The sequence below is a fragment of the Falco peregrinus genome, chromosome 5, assembly GCF_023634155.1.
Source record: "Falco peregrinus isolate bFalPer1 chromosome 5, bFalPer1.pri, whole genome shotgun sequence".
Classification (NCBI taxonomy): Eukaryota; Metazoa; Chordata; class Aves; order Falconiformes; family Falconidae; genus Falco; species Falco peregrinus.
This window is the reverse complement of record NC_073725.1, coordinates 66,856,950-66,873,952: the sequence shown is the minus strand read 5'-3', so window position 1 is coordinate 66,873,952 and position 17,003 is coordinate 66,856,950. Positions and strand designations below refer to the sequence as shown.

At 57.8% G+C, this 17,003-nt stretch overlaps 1 protein-coding gene across 2 annotated transcripts; it reads right to left on the bottom strand.

The window, feature by feature from the left end:
* Positions 1-1,654: 1,654 nt before the first annotated feature.
* On the bottom strand, positions 1,655-9,721 carry LOC101917245 (acidic leucine-rich nuclear phosphoprotein 32 family member B). 2 transcript variants are annotated; one of them, XM_055806155.1, is made up of 7 exons: positions 9,565-9,721; positions 7,135-7,284; positions 6,509-6,631; positions 5,252-5,450; positions 4,842-4,960; positions 4,349-4,403; positions 1,655-3,496 (listed from the first exon to the last, which is right to left on the bottom strand). In XM_055806155.1, the coding sequence occupies exons 1-7, from the start codon at positions 9,616-9,618 to the stop codon at positions 3,408-3,410; spliced, it is 789 nt and encodes a 262-aa protein (XP_055662130.1). In that variant the 5' UTR covers positions 9,619-9,721; the 3' UTR covers positions 1,655-3,407. The 2 variants fall into 2 exon arrangements, with proteins under 2 accessions (XP_055662130.1, XP_055662129.1); XM_055806154.1 differs by having other exon boundaries at positions 4,842-4,963; positions 9,565-9,720.
* Between the last annotated feature and the right edge of the window lie 7,282 nt (positions 9,722-17,003).

The window sequence follows — 17,003 nt, the reverse complement described above, 5'->3', positions numbered from 1 at the left end:
TGAAAAGTTTGCTCCAAACTGGTTTGAGTGGCGGCGTGCTGCCACATGCCAGTGCCCACGCTGCCTCTGGCCGGGTGCCAGCCGCAGCCAGGGATGGGAGCCCCAGCACCCCGCGGCTCTGCACGACGGTGTGGGGTGCTGCTGCCAGCCCTGGGAGGGGACACAAACCCTGGGGGGATTCCCCACACACACACACCCCCCCCCCAGCTCAGCCCTGGTTCTTGCCCCTGGAGCTGCCCCTTTCCCAGACATACCCCAGAGCACAGGTCTCATGGGGGGCTTCTCCCCCGCTGGGTACAGCATGGGGGGCACAGAGCCCAGCCTCAGCGCCCGCGGCGACTCAGGAGGGGCCCAAAGCCAGCCTGGCCGGGGTGGACATGCCTTCCTCCTGCTGCAGTCCCTGCACACAGGTGAGCAGCACCCCGGGCTGCCACGCTTTGCCCCTATCTGCACGCCTGTGCTGGGTGGGCTTGCCAGGCTGCCTTCCCCAGCCCCCCAGCATGGACTGCTGCCTGGGGGAGTCACCGGCCCCAGATAAGGAAGGCAAAGCTGGAGAGAAACTGGGGGAAGCAGAGGGCCAGCTGGACAGACAGACCAGGCTGGACAGACCAAGCTGCAGACCCAGCACTGCTGCATCCCTGCCTGGGAGCAAGCAGAGGCCCCCCCACTGCAGTGGGGTGGCCCCACAGCCACCCTTCTGGGTGGGGAGGGTGTATTTGAAAGGGAGACCCCTTACCTGAGCGGGGGGCTGCATGGGCAGCACCGAGGTACAGCAGCCCCCCGAGCCAGTGGTGAGGAGCAGGGCTGGGAGCAGCCACAGCGCTGCTCTGCCTCCCAGCTCCTGGTCCACGCAGGGCCTGGGGCTGCTGTCCCCAACCCCGGTCCAGCACAGCCCCCGCCTCGCCCCAGGCCCTGAGCAGGGCGGCAGATGTGCTGAAGTAAGAAGCCCGAGCCGAAGCCCCTGACTGCTGAGACCTAACAGAGCAGCCACTCCTTACAGAGCCGGAGCGGGACCACGCAGCCCCACAAGGCGAGGGAGACCCCCACGAGGCGGGAGCACCGTGGCATTGGGCACAAGTCTGGACCCCTCCAGTGCCAGCAAGCACAGGCAGCTGCCCCGACCCCCCAGCCCAGCCTGCAGCGGGCTTCCTCCTCCCTGTCTTGCATTCGGACCACCAACACCCACCCAGCTTCCTCCTCCTCCAGGGCAGGTGCCCACCCTAAAGCCCAGCAGCGGGACCCCCTCCCAAGCTCTTCTTGACCCCGCAAGCCCAGCTCCAGCCACCTCTGAAGGCCGAGCGTGCAGCACAGCAGGGGCTGCACCATCTCCTGCAGACACGCGTGCCAGGGCCCTGCACCAGGATGGCCTGTGCCACTCTGGCCCACACCAGAGACCCTGCCCCATCCCCATCCCCACCCCACCAGCAGCCCTGACGTGCCCGAACCAGCCCCACCAGCTGAGCTGCACTTACCAAGCGTCCACCCCGCTGGGGCCGAAAGCAAAGCCAGAACACGCTGGGGGGCACACGCCAGTCACCACTCCCAGGAGAGACCCAAGAAAAACTGCCCCAAAACTTCCACCACACGTTCCTGCAGGCTGGCTGCAGCTCGGCCGCTCCTAGAGCACAGGTCAGTGAAGACGTTCATTGCAATGGATTTTTAAAAACTGAAGTCTTTATTAAAGTTTTATCCAAATTTTGTAACAAAAGATACAAAAGGGCTGGAGATCCTTATTTCTGGGACTAGTCTGACCAATTAAAACCTGACAGTTACTAGGCTAATATAAAATCCATACAATCTGCTAAAAATGCAGGGAAAAATTAGAAGTAACTGCTGCTCTGAAATTTCTTTCAAAAATTCCTTTAACATTTATAAGTTACTCGGTTTGCATTTTACAGGACTAGTTCTTCTCCGAATGGTTACAGCTACTGTACAATGCAAGAGACGACAGCAAGAACAGAAAAGCAACAGAAACTCGGATGTGCTGCAACACACACCACTCCTCTGCAGGAACCGCCGCGAGTCTCGGGTGCGACAGATTGCCCAGAGCAACCACCGGGAACGCCACAAAGTGCCAGTGCGTCTGCACCCGCGGAGAGCCTCGACAGCAGGAGGAACAGCAGTTTCTCCCACCCCAGCACAGCTCTCCGGCACCCAGCACCGAGCAGTTACCATCCCTTGCACGCCACGGGGCCAGTTCTCCCCAGAAGCTAACGGATGGGCCAGCTGAACACCTCCAGGCAGAGGAAGGGTGGCCAAGGGGTCAGAAACCCTCCGGCGCAGAGCTGCACCGGGCTGAATCCCCCCCCCTTCCTCCTTCTGGCCACCGCTGGGTTTGGGGACACACGCAGTACGCCCGCAGAGCATAAACATGAGTGGGAGAAAGCTGGATGTAAAGAGGAGGATGCGTACACCAGGCTAGCGCTGAGGCAACCGTCCAGAGCTGGTACTGGCTAGCAGAAGGACCCTGAGAATATATAGGCTAACACGGTCTCCCGGGGAACGCCGAGTTAGGTGCATCACAGTGATACTGGTTGAACGTGTTCTGTACAGTGCGAAACGGAGTTTGACAGAGGTGCAGTACCCCCTAACCTGCTCTTTCCTATCTCTTCCTAAAGGCAGAGGCTGCTACGGGGTGACGAGAAGCCTCGTCACAGCAAAGACGCTCACAGCCACAAAAGTCAGACTTACTTGGACATCCAAGTGAAAGTTATTAGGTGGCCACTGGGAAAAAAACATTCCAGTTTATAAAATAGGAAAGCAAGCGCAGGGCTACTGCAAGGTGCATCGTCAGAGGTACCAGGTCTTGCAAGCAGCCAACCCCCGCTCCCCAGCACCCCAGGCACCCCACATCCCCAGCACTAAAGTATCTTCAAGCATCTCCAGAGATCACATCACCATTATTTCTGTATCAGAGAGACCTCAGTGATCATTCGCTTTGAGTCCGTTTAGATGAACCAGATTTGCACCCACTGCTCAAGATGGCTCAAGCGTCTTCAGAAAGCTGGTCTGAGGGCATGCAGATAGCAAACACGCCTTCTTGGCTGTCAGGCAGGGTGGCAAGCTGGAGCTCTGGGTCCAGTGTGGCAAGGCTGATTTCAGACACGAAAGATACCCTAGGAGGAAAAATTTTTTTTTTTTTTTTTTTTTTTTTTGCAAACTGCTGCACAAACCACAGAACGGAGAAAAGCCTTTGGTCATGAGATACTTGTGAGAAAGTGAGCCTTGTATGGAAGATTCCCCTGAATGCCTACAGTATTCTACATCTTAAAAAAATATATTGTGGACGCTGCAGCCATACAAAGGGGGGAGGAGTGGGAGACAGGGATTTACAGTCTCACATAGACACAACGGGGAGGTTAAGACAAGCACAGTCATAGTCTGTAAAACTGATTGGCTCGCTCGGATCAGTCATCCTCATCGTCCTCTTCGTCTTCTGGATCTTCCTCTCCTTCATCCTCTAGATTTCGTTTTCTCTTTTCCCCTCGTGGAAGGTCTGCAAAAAGAGGTGAAGCGTGAAGTTCTGTTCAGTCTTGCGGAACAGCATTTGAACTGTGGCTTCAAGCCGCGTCAGCCACAGCTTGCTGGTGAACAAGCACAGACTAGACTGGCACCATTACAAAGCCGAGATCCACCCTGCCCAGTTTCTCATGGCACCCAGAAAAGCCTAGACTAGCATGAGGCATTAACTATTTTCTCTGCCCTCCAAGCATCCCACATTTCAACAGCTGCTTAAAAATGGGCACCCCAAAAACATAGCATCTGCAGAATTCAGTCACTTCTAACCAAGCTCATACGAAACCATTCGAAGTCACACCAGCTGCTATATTCTGCCAACATTTACTCAGGTCTTTATAGTTTGTTATAACCAGAGGAGTCTGGACTCAAGTCAAGCAGCTCGGGTCTACCCTCCCCTCTACAGCTGAGAGGAGAGGAACGTGTCTCCAAGAGCATCTTCTCTTGCAGGCTGCTACCATGAGCTTCTGTGACACAAGCCCTGCTCCTGCACGGACTATCGGTTCAAGCTACTTAGACCTGGTTTTCTAAGTAGTCTGCTTCATTAGTATCTGGCACTTACCCAGCTTGGTTGGTATTAGGAGATGCTGAAACCTGTTTCCCCATCACCACTGCGTGACCCTTTGGTTATAACCCTGTGACTATTCAATAGTCAGCTCAGGCATAAGCAACAGCTTCAGCACTGCCGGCAGGCAGAAACACTGCACTTCCCATCAGGGAAAAGCTGCAGGCAACAACAGCACTGCACTGAAGCCTGGGAAGCTCTACAAAAGCTGAGAGTGACTGTTGAGACAGCTTTGCAAGCACTTAAGTTTGTCAGGACTCAACTCACCGTCATCAGCTTCATCTTCTTCATCGTCCTCACCATCTTCCTCCTCATCTTCTTCCTGGAGTCAAAACAAGATTCTTTGTTGCAAGAACCGCAATCCCATGGGCAAGGTGTAATTCTACAGCAACATCTCCCTTCACCTCTGCTCCTGCCCTACTCTAGCCTCAGGACAGCAGATACAAGCTGAGTGGGGAGGAGCCGGCAGTTCCTGAACAGCTTCTCGCACCCCTACGAAGGGGGCTGTACAGCTGTAGCACTTGAAGCCACAGAAGTACCAGGCTGAGCAATAAACAAGTGTGAACTGGCAAACACTTGTGGGCCACGAGTCACAAGGTGTAGGGGAAAAAGGCAGAGCGCAGGGCAGCACGCCTCAGATCTGCCCACAGAGGCGCATCTGTGACACCTGGCCAGATGGGTCACCGGATTAAAGGACAAACGCAGCACCAAACACAGCAACGTGGTGCTGCAGGCTTATACCGATGACAGAAAGCCTCACCTCATCATCTACTCCGTCCTCCTCCTCTTCACCTTCCAGATCATCATCTTCATCTTCTTCATCATCAATGACTTCTTCATCCAAATCATCTTCCTCATCGTCATCATCCTCTTCCTCACCTTCTACCAAAAGGAGAGGCAGGTAAGCGTTACGGTTCCCGAATACTCACTACATGAGCAGGGCAGGAAACCCCACAGAACAAGCACGCACAAGGAGCGCCTGCAACAAGCCCCGTCAGCCTGCAGCAAGTCTCCTTTCTTACAGAGCCTGCCAAAGGAGGGAGCGGGGTTACCCACACAGCTCCTACTGCAGCAGCAAGTTATAATTGTCTTTTATTTAGAAGCATGACCACGCAGAAGGGTAAAAGGGGTTGCTCCCCAGGAAGAAAATCAAGAGGAGAAAATCCTCACCTTCCCCGTTCTCATACTCATCCTCCAGTCCATCCCCGTCTGCCTCAGGGTCTGAGTCTGGTGCTTCCTGGTCATCAGCATCAAACCCATCTAGGTAGGTGAGCTGGGGCAGAAGGGTGAACACGCTCTCCCGGTAGTTGATGAGCATTGTCACCTCACAGTTGAAGAGGTCCAGACTATGGAGGTTCGGCAACTTTTTCTGCAAAGATCAAGTCACTAGGTTATTTACAAGCTGACACCGTTTGAAGATCAGGCAGCCATCAGAAGACAGCTGGGTTGCTACCCAGATCTAGTACAGAAGTGTCTTTGCATGCATTATTTGCGCCATGTGCTCCTCACATGGCAAGAAGTTACTGCTCTTGCTAACTGTGGGCAACCATTTCTTTTCAGCTCCTCCGTCCTAGTTTCCCCTCCGCAGAGCCAGCTCCTATGAAACCATTTGCAAACCTTACTCCCTTCTGAACAGGGCAGGCAACAAGCACAGAAAGCCCAGCTCCCCCAGCAGGAAAAAATCACTGAGCCAGGCTCATCCTGCCCAAAACGTCAGGCAAAACACCCAACAGCGCAACACAGGGAGACCCGCAGACTGTGCCCACGTGCCTCTCGGCATGGCCACAGCAGCTCTCCCGCTCAGGCCATCACACTGTGCACCAGGTCAAGCAAAGGAGGAGGAAAACACTTTCAGGCTCTTTCTGGAGGGGATGGAAGGACCAAAGGAAACAGCTAATGAGTGAGGCAAATGCCCCAGACCAGACCTTTCAGCTACAGAGTCAGGATTACAAGGCAAGAGCCTTCTTTGGGGCAGTTCAGATGCAACGGGAACCCCCTGCAATGCATGCTGTGACAGCAACCAGGGCGAGAGAGTCCCAACCAGCACAACAGCGCCTTTGGACTGACATGATGGATACCCTCACTGGTGTCCAAGCAACTCATCTCCATGACACCCCAGGTGCCACCTACCTCAAACTGCATCCGACCCATTAACGGTCCTTTCTCAGATGGACACTGAGCACTGCATCCACAGTTTTACTCATCCAGCCCAATTTCATGCTTCTTTTAGCAACTGGCTGCTGGTTTTCCAGACAGAGGAGCCAATAACTATTAGCCCAGCCTCAAATTGGACCCACTCATCTGTTCCCATCAGAACCACGAAGTGCTGTTGGAACAGTTACCAAGACGTTGGACTTCTGCTGCACAGACACACTCCCCAAAGGAAACAACGTCATCCCTTAGACTCCAGCACAGCCTTCCACTCACCAAGGGCTCCAGGGTATTGATGTCTTTGATCTTGTTGCCGCTTAGATGCAAGTGTGTCAGGTTAGGAGTTCTCTCTGCTAGAACTTCAAGGCCACCAGAAATCCTGTTATCACTCAGCTCCAGCTGCCAGGAGGGAATATCACACGGTCACAATGCGTTTCAGCTCACGACATGGGGAATAAAACTGCCCAGAGAACCGGAATACAACAAGCACCCACATTCCAGACCCTGTTCGTTAGACCACACCATACAGCAGCAGTTCCAAGTTTTCACTTGAAACCCCCTTCCCATGGTAATGCAGCACTCCCAGCCATCTCTGTACTGCAGGACACAGGGGTACATGCTCTAAAATCCAAAATATTTACGATGTTACTGCAGCTTCTGACAGTAGCACAACAGCAAAAGCAAGAGAGAAAGGACAATGAACATACAATAAGCTCAAAAGCATTTTGTTGCTTGCTAAAAAACAACCTCTCTCACTTGCTCAGATTGTTGGCTACAGAGGAAAAAACAAAATCAAATGGCCTTTTTATGGCAAATACAATAAAAACAAATGTCACAAGGGACAGGGCAGCAGAAGGCTCAGAGCAAGGACTGCTGGAGATGGGACCACAGGTCTGACTCACCTTCCGAAGTTTGTTGAGTTTGGGGAGATTGGAGACAGACAGCAAGTTGATGTTGATCATGCTGAGGAACTCCAGGTTCTCGAAATCTGAAGAGAGACCAACAATCTTCCCATCGTCTGAACGGCAGTTATCAAGAACCAGCTCCTTCACCTGCCAACAAGGACACCCAGCAGTTGTCATCACACCCAACTAAGTCTCACCTCGAGTCCATCAAGCTGACATCAGGCAGAGCGACTGACACTTCAAAGCAGCAGGTGTGTCTGAAGGTCCTCCTTACTCACACAAAGGGACACGCAAGATCTTAAAGCCAAGTAACTTTTGTGAGGGCACAAGGTGAGAATCCCTCATGGCGGTTAAGATTTCACCCTTTAAGCACGAGCCATGCAATGTGCGACCGCTGCACCAGCCCACCCCCTGTGGCTCCAACCAAGGTCCACCTTCTCCACTGAGATGCATCAAGAGGTCAAACCATGAGGTTGCATCAAAATGTTTCATGCACAAGGCATCAAAAAGCTTTCAGTCACGCTTCAGGCTTCACTAACAAGAGACTGAACAAGGTCATCTGGTTTTGTCCTGTTCAACTTTTCCCCCCTCGCCACCAGGGTGCTGGAAAACCTGCCTCCAGAGGATTCGTTTCCCTGTGACAGCCTCCATGCAGAGGTGACACATCTGCCTAGGCAGGTCTCTTAAGCAGATGAGAGCCTCAGGCTCCTCCTGATTCAGGACCACTGATGGCATCTAGTATTTCGCCCCAGCACACACTACACGCACAGAAGCCATCGCTACCTGGTAATTCAGCACAGAAATCAACCCCTCTGTGGCATCAGGACCACAAAGCACCAGCACAGAACTGCTCCCCGTTAAACATCTGGAGAGTGAATGTACCTGGCATCCTCCTCTCCCCCAAAGCGCAGGGAGTACTCAAGCCCCAGCTCTCACAGGCCACTTCCAAAACTTGCTTTTACCCCGCACATTCTTCACAGCAAGATGCAAAAATCAGCCTTGGCCAGAAGGCTTGTGATGCTCTCCAAATTCCTCCTTCGCAGCACTCCCGTTTTACCTCTCTCGCTCAGATCAGCCAACTATTAGGAAGTCGTTCTAAAATCACTTCGCCTTACTGGCAGCAGAGTTTCAGGGCTGCCATGCTGTCTTTGCAGCACAAGCTCCGAACGAATTAACGCTTAAAACTCCAGAAGTGGCATCGCTGGTCAGAGCTCTGAGTTGAGCAGCAAACAGGCTGGGCCAGGAGTTCCGTGGCCGAGCTCGCTTTGCTCTCAGCGCCCCAGACAAGCCTCCAGCTGAACCGACCACGGCAGGCGTAAAGGTGGCCGGGGCCGGCGCTCCGCCGCGGTGGGCACAGAGGCCAGAACGGTGCCAGGTTATGAACCGACCTGGCTGAGGCAGCCCGAAGCTGGAGCAGATCCCTGCCCCGGCTCCAGCAGGACGAGCAGCCGGGACAGCGTCTCGCAGCCGCCGTTGGTCCTGGGGCACAGGGCCGTGACCCGACTCGCTCCAGGTCCTGGTGTCAAACCAAGTCCTCGGGGGGACCCCTGGGCTCCTCGGGGCGTTCTCAGCCTGCAACCCCCTTGGCCGTCCACGAAGCACCTTTGATCTCTACCAAAAGCTCCTCTCACAACCCATTTTTCCTAAGGCCCGGCGCTGCCACGCCACAGCGGCCTGTCCCCGAAGCGAGTGACAGCCGCCAGCCGCCTCCCTGCAGGGCGGCCCAGGTAAGGGCCGAGCCGGGCCGAGGGCCGCGGCGCAGCGCCCGGGGAAGGTGCGAAGCCCCCGGCCCGGCCTAGGGCTGCGCTGAGGGGAGCGGGCGGCTGAGGCGGCCCCGGGGGGCTCGGCGCCCCCCGCGGCCCGGCACCCAGCTCCGGCCCGGGAGGCCCCGCTCGGGCCGCGCACCGGCGCTGACAGGCGGCCCCTGGAGCGAGCGCCGGGCCTGGCCAGGCCCCAGCGGGGAGCCCGAGCCCCGGCGGGGCGGGCCGGGGCAGGCCCAGGCGGCCGCTAACATGGCCGAGCCGCCATGGCTCCGCGGGGCCGCACCGGCCAGGCCAGGCGGCTCCGGCGCGGCGGGAACCGGCACGGCGCGGCCCGGCCCAGCCCGGCCGCCCTCCCCCCCACCGCCCCCCGCTGCGGGACCGGACGGGCCGCGACCGGTCGCCGCCGCCTCGGGCCGGGCCCCGCCGCGCACGTGCGCGCCGCCATGCCGGGGAGGGGGGGGTACGGGAGGGGGAGGGGGGGTACGGGAGGGGGTGGGGGGGTGTCCCCCGCCGCCGCGCGCCGCACCCCGCCCACCCCAAACCCTCCCCCTCACCGTGCAGGACCCCCCCGCCCGCGGGGCCGCGCCCCCCCTTCCCGTTGACCCCCCGCAGCACGTGCCGGCCCGGTCCCCCGCCCGCGCCACGCGCTCCCCGGCAGCGTTACCTCGCTCGGTTTCTTGTTGCGCAGCTCCAGCGTCAGCCGCTTCTTCATCTCCATCCTCCCGCCGCCCCGAGCCCCCAAGCCCGCCGCGCCGCCCCGAGCTCCCCGCGCCGCGCCGCTCCCGCCGCCCCGCCCCGCGCCCGCCGCCTCCCGCCCGCGCCCGCGCGCGCCGCCGCCGCCCGCGCCCGGGAAGGCGCCAACGGCAACAAAGGCGGCGCGCGCCGCGCCCCCTGCCGGCAGCGCCCAGCCACGCGCACACAGCGCCCCCGCCCGGCAGCGCCCCCCGCCGGCCCCGCGCCGCCCCGGTAAGGCCCCCGCCCCGGGACACCGGTCCCGGTCCCGGTCCTGAGCGCCGGGTTCCCGCCCCCAGCGCCGCGGGTCCCTTCCCGGGCGCCACGTTCCCGTCCCGGCATGACTGTCCCGGCACCACGTTCCCATTCCCAGACACCCCTGGCACCACATCCCCACCGCCAGCCCCACATTCCCACCTCCAGCGCCATGTTCCTATCACCAGCCCCACATTCCCACCTCCAGCACCACGTTCCCATCCCCAGCACCACGTTCCCATCCCCAGCACCATGTTCCCATCCTCAGCACCATGTTCCCAGCCCCAGCCCCGCATTCCCACCCCCAGCCCCACGTTCCCATCCACATGCCAGGCTCCTTGTGCCGCTGCTGAGGCTTCTCCTGCCCACCGTGCTGCTGTTGCCATCGGGGTGCTGGGCGCACTCAGGGTGACCAGGAGAGCCGTGGGAAGCCCCGGCGCTGTGAAGGCTGCCCTGGTGCTTTTCCCTCCCCTCGTCTTCCGGGCAGGGCTGCGCTCCAGGTGCAGAGCTGGGGAGCTGGGAATGCCGCTGCCATGTGCCGGGCCAGGCGAGGGTAAGCAGGGCAGCCACAGCCTGCCAGGATCACGGCTGCAGGCACGCTGGGCCCCAGCGGTGATATCGGCCCCAGCAGTGACATCAGCCCCAGTGGTGACATCGGCCCCAGGGGTGCCATCAGCCCCAGTAGTGACCTTGGCCTCAGTGGCGCCATCAGCCCCAGCGACACCATCAACCCCAGTGGCACCATCAGCCCCAGTGGTGACATCGGCCTCAGTGGTGCCATCGACCCCAGCGGCACCATTGACCCCAGTGGCACCATCGGCCCCAGCGGCGCCATCGACCCCAGTGGTGCCATTGGCCCCAGCAGCGCCATTGACCCCAGTAGTGACATCAGCCCCAGCAGGCCATCGACCCCAGCTGCATTTAACGGTGCAATGGAGCTGGTGGGACTTGCTGCAACGGTGCTCAGGAGGGTCCTCCGCTGACATGATGCCACAGCTCCCAGGGACCCTGCGCAGGAGGAGGAGGATTCCTGCAGGATGTGGGCACTGCTGCCAATGACTTTGTTAGAAATGATCTTAAAAAATACCCAGAGAAATCCCTGCGATCAGGGACCAAGGCTCCGAGTAAACAGGAACACGAGGGCTCGCAGGACCAGCCTCAGAGTCCCCGACTGTCCCCTCTGGCAGCTGCTGGCTTCCCTGGGATGGAGGAAATGGCTTCCTGGCACGCTGCAGGCAACCTCTGCCAGCTGGCTCCAGCGGGGGCTTTAGGAGGAACAGCAAACGCAACGGTGTCCTTCAGCAGAGGGGTTTAAGTGCCAGAGGGGCTAAACATAAAGAAAAACTGCCTTGGACGCTGGAGCATTTTCTGCATCTTCGCGACCTGCCCTGCTCCCTGTCCACCCACAGCTCAGCTCCACCAGCCCAGCTGCGTGCCAGGGAGCTCCCGGTGCTCCAGAGGGAACTGGCAAGCAGTCCATGGGGCACAACCCCCCCCCCCCCCCGGGGTGCCCTAAGGAGGCCCCCCCCCCCTCGGTGTGCCCTAAGGAGCCCCCCCTCTCCTCTATGTGCCCTAAGAAGCCGCTCCCCCCCCCCCCCCGGGAGCTCCCCCCACCCCTCAGTGTTCCCTAAGGAGCTCCCCCCACCCCCTCGGTGTGCCCTAAGGAGCCCCCCCTCTCCTCGGTGTGCCCCTAAGGTGCTCCCCCTGAAACCCCCAGTGCCAAGGCTGCGCGGAGGTGGGCACAAGCCATGGGGGACCAGGCGTGTGCGGGTGCACTGGGGACAGAGCAGCCCCCGCTGGGACGAGCCTGGCATCCCCACGGGTGACGCAGCAAGTGGGTCATAGGATCACAGGATCCATTAGGATGGAAAACACCTTTAGGACCATCGAGTCCAGCCATAACCAGGACCCTCTGCAGGGTGAACACAGGCTTGTCTGGCCCTTCTCGGCTTCCCCTGGACCTGCTGGGGGGGGGAAGCAGGTCCCGGCAGCCGGGGGGTCTCCGGACTTGCCCCCTCCGAGCCCCCCCCGCCGGCTGCAGCAGCAGTAGCGGCTCCAGCAAGCAGCCCCCGGGCAGAGCAGCAGCAGCAGCAGCAGCAGCAGCAGGCAGCCCCAGCGCAGAACAGCAGGGGGATGAGCGGCGCGGTCCCCCCTCGCTGCTCTGCATTTGTTTTAAGGTCTCTTTCATGTCCTCTTGCAGGCTCGTTTCCTGCTCTTTGTAGCAAACAATGGTGTGTGTCCCTCGCTAGTCCCAGGGTGGCTTTATCTCCCCTCCCGTGGGCCGGGCTCCCTCGGGAGCTGGGCTTTATGTTTGGCTTAAAAGACAAAAACCCTGCTCTGATTTCACCGAATTGATTTTAAAGCTGCGTCTGGTATTTGATGTCTGGTAGATGCATTTCAACTGATCTCGATTTTCTGTCTTTGGGCAGATTAACACGAAGCCGGTAATTTACTGGGCAAGTGACAGCAACTGGAAGGCTGGGCTGTAAACGCTGACATGGGTTGAAATTCAGGTCTGGAGCTTTTCAGCTGGAGCGCAGATGCTTGGAAAAACGTATTATCTGTCCATTATACAACACAGCATTATCTGCTGGCGTTTCGCACTGCTTTAAATGCTTCACTCCGAGCCACTCGGGAGTGGATCCTCTACAAAGAGGTTCCTGCTGGTTGCTGCTGTCTGTGCCACAGGGACCTTCCGTCACTCTCCTGTCCTTGAAACAGGAACAAGATTCCCCCAGATCTGGTGGCTGTAGATCCCCAGCAGCCAGTCCTGCTGGGACATACTGGGATGCAGTAGCAGGAGAGCGATGGCTCTACCAAATCAGCTGCAACAGCTTCTCCTGGGGGGGCAGGAGCTGCAGAAGCCCCCAAGAGCACTGGGCCCCTGGCCCACCGAGGCGCCTTGCTCCAGAGACTTTCAGAGCGGTTTGGGGATGTCCAGTGATCTCCCATAGCTGGAGGTTGTGATTGGGCGATTTCCCTGAAGGTGTACAGGCCGGTAAGGCGTCTACGGGGAAAGCAAAACCCCAAGTGCCCACGTGCACCCCAACAGCCCCCCCAGGAGGAGGCGGCCGAGGGTAACAGGGTCCTCGGTAGCCTTTAGAAGGAAATTCCCGTGATTTTGGTTGGTTTGTTTCGCTGGTGGCAATGGAGGATCTAAAACTTGCAGGCCTGATGTGCTGCCCCCCCGCGGCCCTCCTGCCCCCCCGTCCCCCTGTCCCGCCTGCCCCGAGCCCCCCGCCGGCGCCCCCGCTGCAGAGCCCGTCGATGCCGGCAGAGGGCAGCATCGCCCCGGCCATGCAGGCAGCGCCCGGCCTGGGGGTCCCGGGGGGAGCCCGGCGGGGGGGAACTGGGAGCAGGAGCAAGTATCTCTGCAGAAGGAGAGCCTGAAGGGGGCTGGAGTCCCCGGGCAAAGTGGTCCTGATCTGGGCGCTGCCTCCCGCCCGGGCTCCGCCACTCTTGTCCAAAGGATGCACGACCACCAGGCAGCTTGTCCCTTTTTGGGACAAGACGGAGCCCCGAGGCTTTGGGTGCCACCAGCCTCCCTCCAGGCATCTGACAGGAGTGCCTGGCGCAGGAGGTGTTGTCTGGGGGCTCCCAAAAAGCCGCAGGGGAAGGAGGCTCTTCCAGAACAAGGTGCACGTAGGTTTGCCCCTACCCTGAGAGTGCACGGGAATAGCACCCAGGCAGAGAGAGACACGTGGGGCTGGCACACCGGGTCATGCGTGGTACATCCTCAGCGTAAGACAGATTCTCTCATATTTGCAGTGTTTCTCCTTTACTAGTGATTATCTTTGCGGTGCGGCAGGACTATTGGCCTGTCTCCCTTGAGCTTTCTGCATGGCAAGGGCCTTGCAAGCCGTGTAGTTTGCACCTTAATATTTTATCAGCCAATCAGTGATTGAAAAAGAAAATCCAACCATTCTCCCTGGAATTCACCTCACAACGGTCTGTACCTGGTTTAACACCCAGGCAGGTTCCTTCGGACTCTCTGAATACGGGGTTTGTTAGCCCGCTCAGGGACTCCTCAGTCCAGAATGGCTTGTTCTTTCTGCTCTGCAGTAACTATCTTTGCCCTGCAGTAATTAGCTGTGGATACTGGCATCTTTATGCAGTGTAACCATATAACAACACCTGGCTCTTATCTCAAAGCAGATCGGGAGGCACCTCGAAGGTCCCTCTTCGACCTTGCTGATAGGGAAGCTGGGCTGTGTGGCAGAGAAGGTATTTGTCCACCATCACCTGCAGAGAGCCAGTGCCCTTCAGACCCGCTTCTCCCAGCAGATACACTCGGCATCATTTCCATTGCAGCCACTGCCTTGGAAGCACAGGATGGGAATGGGTCTGGCTACAGCCCCAGGGAGAAGGGGGAGAGGCAGCGGGGATGGGCCTGGGGTGGGATGCGAGGAAATGGGGCCGCCTTCGGCCAGGTGAGCACTGTCCCCACCTCCAAGCTGCCCCACAACCCCCAGGCCATTTGCAATACTTGGTAAAAAAATAGGAGGATAGTGGATAATTACTGTTTTTACCAACTCTGTGATGTCTCCCCATTTAGCTGGACCAAGCAACAACAATGCCAGGAACTATCATCATGGCTGTTACTGCTTTGCACTGCCACAGGGGTTTGGATGCCCTCTAAAAGAGCCAACACCCAGAGAGACCACAGAGAAAACCTGTCCCAAAGACTTAGAAAAGGCATGCAGAACAGCTGGGAAATGGACTTCAGGTGCCTCAGGCCCCAGGATGCACCCCTGACGTTAGGGTGAAGTAATGCTGTGTCTGCTGGGGGGGACACTGCCGGGGGAACCCCATAATCTCATCAATGCCTACAGATGCCTTAAGGCCGAGTGCCAAGAGGCCGGGGCCAGGCTCTTCTTGGTGGTGCCCAGTGGCAGGACAAGGGGCAACGGGCACAAAGTGCAGCACAAGAAGTTCCACCTGAATATGAGGAAGAACCTCTTTACCCTGAGGGTGATGGAGCACCGGGACAGGCTGCCGGGAGAGGCTGTGGCGTCTCCTTCTCTGGGGACATTCACAACCCGCCTGGACGCGGCTCTGTGCAGCCTGCGCTGGGGGACCCTGCTGGAGCAGGGGTTGGGCTGGGTGGGCTCCGCCGGTCCCTTCCCACCCCGACTGTGCTGTGATTCTGTGAAACACCCTTCTTCCTCCGGCAGAGCTGCAGTAGACACTTCAGTCCAGAGGGACTTATGACACATGCAAGCAAACAGGCATGAAGTCTGTGTGTGGGATTCTCAAACCACACGACTTTTTGGTTTATACCTCAAAAATACACAACTGAAACAATACCCACCTCCTCCTTGGGAATATCACTAACACCGTGTTCTGTCCCTGTTCCATTTTCCTGCCACCTGGACTGTGCTGCCACTGCATCAGGTCAGACAGCTCATGGCACTGCTGTACAGTGTGGGCACCAACGGGTGAACCCTGAGGTCTTTCCCTGCTCTGGCCTGGGCTTACACACCTCGCTGCCTCCCAGTTCCTATGCTGCAAAACTTCCTGCTTCCAGGCTTAAAAATCCTGCCCCTCCACCTATTTGTCTAGTCTGGAGAATTTCTGTGAATTAGTAGGAAAAATCAGGATTTCTCAGTTTGTTATCACACTGCCACTCTGTCAGAGCTGCACTTGCCTGTAATTTGCAAATTTTTGCTAATACTCTGTTTTAAGCCCAGTTGGTAACTAAGTACCACGCAGCCACTCGCTCACTCCCCCCTGCCCCCACCCCAAGGCATGAGGAGGAGAATCAGGAAGGAATGTAAAACTTGAGGGTTGAGATAAGAACAATTTAATTGGGAAAAAAATAAACCCACTAGTATCTATTATAACAATTATAATGGGAAGGAGGGAGAAGGGGCAGGGAATGAAATCCGAAGGGAATGGAGAAAAGAAGTGATGCACAGTACAGTTGCTCACCACCCGCTGACCGATGCCCCGCCAGCCCCCGAGCAGTGATCGACAGGGCCTGACCAACCCCCCCCCCCCCGTTTATATCCTCGGCATGGTGGCCCATGGTACGGAATAGCCCTTTGGCTAGTTCAAGGCAGCTGCTCTGGCTGTGCCCCCTCCCAAAGTCTTGTGCCCCTCCAGCCTCCTCACTGGCAGGGCCTGAGAAACTGAAAGGTTCTTGACATAAAATAAACGTTACTTAGCAACAATTAAAAACATCAGTGTGTTAGCAACATTGTTCTCACACCAAATACAAGCACTGCACCAGCTACTAAGAAGAAAATTAATGCTATCCCGGCTGAAACCAAGACATCTGGTTACTTGCAGGAGCAACATCACAATAGGAGCATCCCTGGATGCACCGGAGCTCCTCCTCATCACCTGCACCATGCTGGAGCATGGGGGCCGCTGCCCTCTGCTCACTGTCTGCAGTGACATTTCAGGGTGTGAAAACAGGATTTGGGAAATTCCTTTCTTTGGGAAAGAGTATCACAGGTGCCACGGGGAGAGGCACACTGTGCGTGGGATGGCTCCATCTCCCAGTTCCCATCCCAGTTTCCCAGTCTCAACAACGGGGCTGCGCTGAGGAGAGAGGCAAGGACCTAGCCTGGAGGCTGGGTTCCCAGCGCAGCCGCCTCCTCTGTCCCTGGCCGTTGTGCAACCCTCTCACCCTCCCTGCGACGGGTGTGGGCAGAAACCCTCGCAGGCGGGTGCTACTTGGGGTCTGGCCGAGCTTGGGAAACAGCTCTGCACCTTCCCGAAGCACCGGCGAGCCCAGGGGGCTCCTTCCTCGGTGCCGTGTCACAGCCCGGTGCAGCGTCGGCCCCTCACATGCCCCGCAAGCTTTGGGAGCTGGGACAGAGCGGCCAGACAGGGCTGGAGGCTGGCGGGGCAAATTGTGCACCTCGGAGCTACTTCGGAGCCAAACTCCGTCCTGGTGCAAGCAGGATGTCAAGCAAATTGCACCAGCCTGGGGTTGTTTTGGGCCCTTCGGATTTAGAGTTGCCTGCAGACTCAAACTCTCAGGACTAGTTGGTTTTATTATTTGGAGATGGTTTGTAGTCCCTCTGTGTTCCTAGGGAGAGCCGGAAATTAAAAAAGTGAACAATGTAGTCAAGAAGCAGGGAGTTATTAAAAGAATAAAGGAAATGT

Bases quoted from the DNA above. Each gene is read 5' to 3' on its own strand.
- LOC101917245 (XM_055806154.1), bottom strand. From the start codon at position 9,618: ATGGAGATGAAGAAGCGGCTGACGCTGGAGCTGCGCAACAAGAAACCG. The intron at 6,632-7,134 runs GTGAGTCAGACC...CCCTCCTGGCAG, and splicing joins AACTCAACAAACTTCGGAAG to CTGGAGCTGAGTGATAACAG. The intron at 5,451-6,508 runs GTGAGTGGAAGG...TGATCTTTGCAG, and splicing joins TCAATACCCTGGAGCCCTTG to AAAAAGTTGCCGAACCTCCA.